This window comes from Micromys minutus (assembly GCF_963924665.1).
Source record: "Micromys minutus genome assembly, chromosome: 23".
Classification (NCBI taxonomy): domain Eukaryota; kingdom Metazoa; phylum Chordata; class Mammalia; order Rodentia; family Muridae; genus Micromys; species Micromys minutus.
In genome coordinates, this window is record NC_137958.1 from 28,279,284 (window position 1) to 28,285,412 (window position 6,129).

The window sequence follows — 6,129 nt, forward strand, 5'->3', positions numbered from 1 at the left end:
AGCCTCTGCCACCACCACCACCACTTCCTCCTCCTCCTCCCGTCTGCTGAGGGCTCCAGTCCGGGCTCAGAGGGAAAAGGGCTCCCTTTGCGCCGTGAAGCGGGTGCTGCGATTGGGCGACGGTCCCTGAGCCTAGAGCTCCGCGTCGGTTTCAAGGCTCCTCCCTCCCGGTGAAAGACAGACTGCGGGGCGCCTAGAAACCGGTTGGAGGGCGCGCGAGGGAGAGGAGAGGCTGCGAGTTGAGGGATTGACACAAATGGTCAGGCGGCGGCGGAGGAGGAGGAGGCGGAGGCGCAGGGGGGACCCGGGGCGGCCAGGCTGCCGAGAGTTGCACGCTCCTCTGCCCGGCTGCGGCCACTAGCGCGGCGCCGGCGGCCAAGAGCCACAGCCCGCCGCGGGCCGGGGAAGAGGGACGCGACCCCGGCGCGCCCGGACCACTCGTGCTCTCCTCCGCCGCCCGCGCTTCATGAACCCCAAGTTTCCGCGGCGGCGGCGGCGTCTGCGGGACGCGGAGCAGAATCCGGGGGAGCGGGCGGAGCGCGGCCGCAGCCCGACGGAGGGCACGGGCGGGTACCTGATCTCCCCGCACACAGTGGGAGCCGCCACCCGCCGCGCCGCTGCTGGCCCCAGCCGACCAACGCCGAGGAGGGAGCCCAAAAAGTATGGCTGAGGAGGCGGCGCCTAGCGAGTCCCGGGCCGCCGGCCGGCCGAGCTTGGAACTTTGTGTCGGAGCACTCCGGGACCGGCGGGAGGAGCTGGGGCACCGGGACACTGCCGGTCACCGCCGCCCCCGGGCTGACCCCCGGCGCTGGGCTAGCGGGCTGCTGCTGTTGCTTTGGCTGCTGGAGGCTCCCCTGCTTTTGGGGGTCCGAGCGCAGGCGGCGGGCCAGGTATCCGGGCCGGGCCAGCAAGCCCCGCCGCCGCCCCAGCCCCAGCAGAGCGGGCAGCAGTACAACGGCGAACGGGGCATCTCCATCCCGGACCACGGCTACTGCCAACCCATCTCCATCCCGCTGTGTACGGACATCGCGTATAACCAGACCATCATGCCCAACCTGCTGGGCCACACGAATCAGGAGGACGCCGGCCTGGAGGTGCACCAGTTCTACCCGCTGGTGAAGGTGCAGTGCTCCGCCGAGCTCAAGTTCTTCCTGTGCTCCATGTACGCGCCGGTGTGCACCGTCCTGGAGCAGGCGCTACCGCCCTGCCGCTCCCTGTGCGAGCGCGCGCGCCAAGGCTGCGAGGCGCTCATGAACAAGTTCGGCTTCCAGTGGCCAGACACGCTCAAGTGCGAGAAGTTCCCGGTGCACGGCGCAGGAGAGCTGTGCGTGGGCCAGAACACGTCGGACAAAGGCACCCCGACCCCCTCCTTGCTGCCGGAGTTCTGGACCAGCAATCCGCAGCACGGCGGCGGCGGTTACCGCGGCGGCTACCCGGGGGGTGCGGGCCCGGTGGAGCGGGGAAAGTTCTCCTGCCCGCGCGCCCTCAGGGTGCCCTCCTACCTCAACTATCACTTTCTTGGGGAGAAGGACTGCGGCGCGCCCTGCGAACCCACCAAAGTATATGGGCTCATGTACTTCGGGCCCGAGGAGCTGCGCTTCTCGCGCACCTGGATAGGCATCTGGTCCGTGCTGTGCTGCGCCTCCACGCTCTTCACGGTGCTCACGTACCTAGTGGACATGCGGCGCTTCAGCTACCCGGAGCGGCCCATCATTTTCCTGTCCGGTTGTTACACGGCGGTGGCGGTGGCCTACATCGCCGGCTTTCTGCTGGAGGACCGGGTGGTGTGTAACGACAAGTTTGCAGAGGACGGGGCGCGCACGGTGGCGCAGGGCACCAAGAAGGAGGGCTGCACCATCCTCTTCATGATGCTCTACTTCTTCAGCATGGCCAGCTCCATCTGGTGGGTGATCCTGTCCCTCACCTGGTTCCTGGCAGCCGGCATGAAGTGGGGCCACGAAGCCATCGAGGCCAACTCACAATACTTTCACTTAGCCGCCTGGGCTGTGCCAGCCATCAAAACTATAACCATCCTGGCGTTGGGCCAAGTGGATGGCGACGTACTGAGCGGAGTGTGTTTTGTGGGGCTCAACAACGTGGATGCGCTGCGTGGCTTTGTGCTGGCACCGCTCTTCGTGTATCTGTTCATCGGCACCTCCTTCTTGCTGGCCGGCTTCGTGTCGCTCTTCCGCATCCGCACCATCATGAAGCATGACGGCACCAAGACAGAGAAGCTGGAAAAGCTCATGGTGCGCATCGGAGTGTTCAGTGTGCTTTACACCGTGCCCGCCACCATCGTCATCGCCTGCTACTTCTATGAGCAGGCCTTTCGGGACCAGTGGGAGCGCAGCTGGGTGGCCCAGAGCTGCAAGAGTTATGCTATCCCTTGCCCTCACCTCCAGGGAGGTGGAGGCGCCCCACCACACCCTCCCATGAGTCCAGACTTTACAGTCTTCATGATCAAGTATCTCATGACGCTAATTGTGGGCATCACGTCGGGCTTCTGGATCTGGTCCGGCAAGACACTGAATTCCTGGAGGAAGTTTTACACGAGGCTTACCAACAGCAAACAGGGAGAGACTACCGTCTGAAACCCAGACTTTTACCTTCCCCTGATCCGGGCCATTGCCTGAAAGCTGGCTACTCCAGGCTGGCTTCCTCGCCAGACACTCTCTTTTGCAGGCTCCTTTTCCAACAAACAGCACAGGTCCTGCAAAAGCTGCAGTTCCTGGGGTAAAGAAACAGAGGGCCCAACTGCTAGAGGGGTTTGTATTTGTGGGCCGATCTCTTTAGCCCTCGCTTCGATACTAGGACTGTACTCTTTTATGACTGTAAATAGCCTGTGTAAGATTTTTGTACGTATATTTGTATTTAAATACTATCGAACACGCGATTTTTTTCTTTTAAAAAATGTTTAATTATTTAGGGCGATGATTTAAGCATATTGAAGCTTTTCTCACTTGCTGTTTCCTGCAGACTGCAGAGGAGGTTAAAAAAAAAAAAAGAGCACATTTGCTGAGTGCTTTGCCCTGTACCCTCATCCTTGTCTTGGGAGCAAGGGCCTGGCTCTTGCTCTGAGAGCTGCTACCCAGGCTGCCTCTCCAGAGTCACTTCCTTCAGCTTCTCCCGCCCCTCCCCTTCCTTGCTTGCAGTGGGAAATTTTAAGGTGCAGAACTCCATAAAGTTTCCAGAACCCGAGGTGGGCCCCGCCCATTCCAGTTCCTCCCCTTTTCAGCTGTAGAGTGTGCCGGCAGGGCTGTCTCTGAGACTTCCTGATGCTGCTTATTTGAAAATCACCTTCCAACTTCATTATAGGCCCCAGCATGGGCTCTGCCAGTTGACCCAGCCTCCCTCTACCCTGGTGTCCCTATCCCAGTTTCCTTCTCCTCCCACCTACCTCGGTCAGAGAGAGTGCGGTAACCAGTACCAAACTTTGGAAAGTCTGACTTTTAATGGATGAGCTCATTTTTACTCTCCAGTGTCTGGAACCGGTTATGGGTCTGGTCATCGTCATGGAAAGAGCAGCAAGGTTTGTGGGTTGGGAGAGGCTAAAGACAGAGGTTATAAAATGTTAGTTCTAATTGCATTCTGATGTCTGGCAACCTGTTTTCTTCCCCCGCTGATGCTGCCTGCTTCTAGATTTTACCTTTCTATGTAGCTTGGGGAAGGAGTTGGTCTTTGCCTTCCTTAACGCATTAGCAGAAGAGATAACGACTATAAAAACTGAAGGAGATTTCAGTGGAGTGGGGTTCCTCCAAGTGAGACGCTCTTTTCTGGTTTTAACAAGCTGCAATTAGACCTGTGTCAGTCTTCACAATCTAAAAGTTGTACACTATCAACATTATGCTTGCCCCCCAGCAGCACATTCTGAGGGAGGAACAGTCACACCCCCACGGAAAGCCTGTTTGGACTTCCGAAGACAGAGGTGGACTGACCTGATGGATGGGTGAGAGAAACAAACACAAACTGGGCATGCATGCTGAAGGGGAAGTGTGTCCATTCCTACTTCGTCCCATCCTGTGTGCTCCTGTTTGGATTCACAGCAGTGTGTCTGACGTAAATCTCTCAAAGCCATTTAAAAACGCTCACTTTAGTTCTCCATGAAGAAGAGGAGAAAAGCAAGCCTCCTGATTGTAGTGTTCAAACTTTTAAGAGTTTATCACAAATGCCGGTACATAGGACCTAAATTTATCTGTTGTCACACCCTAAAATGACATTGTTTTTTGGATTTGGTATGCATTATTATTAATATTATTATTATTATTATCCTCACCACCATGAGATCATCTATATTTATAGAGGAATAGAAGTTTATATATATAAAATGCCATATTTTTAATTTCGCAAATAAAAAAAAATGAAAGTTTTGTACGAAATTCCATTGTTTTGTGCATGAAAGCAACCATCCTATAAGAACTGCCTTTACATTTTACAATGCCTCGCAACCAGTCCAGAATATACAAACCTAAAGATTCCATGGAAAAACCCGCCCTTCCAAAGAGCAACCAGTCTGCCTTCTGAGTGGCATTTGTAAAGTCCCATACAAAGGCTGTTTTCATGGCCGCAGAAAATAGGTTTTAGTCTTTTAATCAAACAATATTATCATTAAAGTATAACTAATTTTAACACTGAGGCTTTTTTTTTCCTTTCAAAGGATACACTTACATGACTTATTTTATGGAGGTTTATCTTCTCTGTGGTGTTCTGTGTGGTGTTGTCTTCTTTTCCATTACTGTGCACATTCAAAAACCATAAACAGGCAATCAGTCCGAGGTCACTGACTCTGGTTATAAGCATCTTAAGAAAGCAGTAGGCTGTGGAAGCCTTTCTGTTTACTTCTGAGGTTCCATTTCATAGTGTTCAGAGAACCTTTCACAGAGGAATTTCTCACCTGACCTCAGAATTTCTATGCATGTATGTACATATACACATGCATGTGACTATATATACATTATATATATACATTTTATTTTAAAATAGAAATAACAATTTATATTTTATAATATGAAAATATGAGAAATGGAACGCTACACTAGAATACTTTAAATATCTGGAGATTTAAAATATTTTTAATTACTTTCTAAAATAAAAGGACAAAGGGCTAAAGAGAATCCATTAATACACCAGAGTGACTTTTATGGTATCAGGAAATTGTGTTGTAAGTCTTAATTCATTTTAAGATATTAAAATTTTTAATCTAATGGAAAATACACATTTAAAGTAGGAAGAAGCATTTTTTATTACATTAATAGAAAAGATGGCATTTAAGAAGCTCGCATATAGAGATACACATGAAAAAACAGTAATTTCTTAGCCAAATTAGAATATGCCTCACTAGGTAATTATGTAACCTGCGGGAGAAATGTTTAAGACAATTAATTAGTTTCGGTTCCAGGAATGAATGTAAACAAACAAACAAAACAAACCCCAGTCTTGTTGTGGGTACCCTTAAAGTGGTGAAGACGTAAATCTGACCAAGAAAGGTTTTGTATGCTCTCTAAATTACATACCACTCAAACAGTATCTAAGTCACTGCCAGGCTTTGCTTTCAGAAAGCAATTTACTTTAAAGTATGTGAGATATGTAAAACCAAGAAGGTTTTAATTTGATTTGGCTTGGCTTGGCTTCATTCAGTATTGATGGCAAAATAAAACTTAACCTGGGAAGCCGTAAAACCACTCATGATATGATCCCTTTAGGATGCTGTTTCCATGACAAACACTGTTTTCAGATGGTTTGATTTGCCTGGTTTTTTGTTTTGTTTTTTTTTTTTTAAGCCAGCTTTCTATTGAAGTCAGTTCCCCACCCACCCACCTTATACTTGTTTCAGATTCAGCTTTTACAGTAAATATTAAGGTAACATTTACTTTTAATTAAATAATTTAATTAATTTAATAAACATATTAATATAACACCTTCTGATGTTCCTATTTTTCTTCACCTAGATTTTATGGAGACAAAAGAATTGCATTTTTCATCCCAGAGACAGGCAGTACCAGGCATATGTAAAAGAACCAGAGGGGATATTTCAGCTGCTCTGCAATGGTCTCTTGTTAGGCTGAGTTTAGAGCCCAGTCCTTCCTTTTGTCTCTGCCGAGCACTGAAACCTTTTGCCATACATACATTATT

The 6,129-nt window shown here is 50.3% G+C and overlaps 1 protein-coding gene across 1 annotated transcript; it reads left to right on the forward strand.

Moving 5' to 3' along the window:
• Positions 1 to 284: 284 nt before the first annotated feature.
• On the forward strand, positions 285 to 3,880 carry FZD1 (frizzled class receptor 1). Its single transcript, XM_080936534.1, has one exon. The coding sequence runs from the start codon at positions 663 to 665 to the stop codon at positions 2,589 to 2,591; it is 1,929 nt and encodes a 642-aa protein (XP_080792660.1). The 5' UTR covers positions 285 to 662; the 3' UTR covers positions 2,592 to 3,880.
• Positions 3,881 to 6,129: the final 2,249 nt, after the last annotated feature.

Excerpts from the sequence above, each read along its gene's own strand:
- FZD1 (XM_080936534.1), top strand. The coding sequence starts at position 663 with ATGGCTGAGGAGGCGGCGCCTAGCGAGTCCCGGGCCGCCGGCCGGCCG.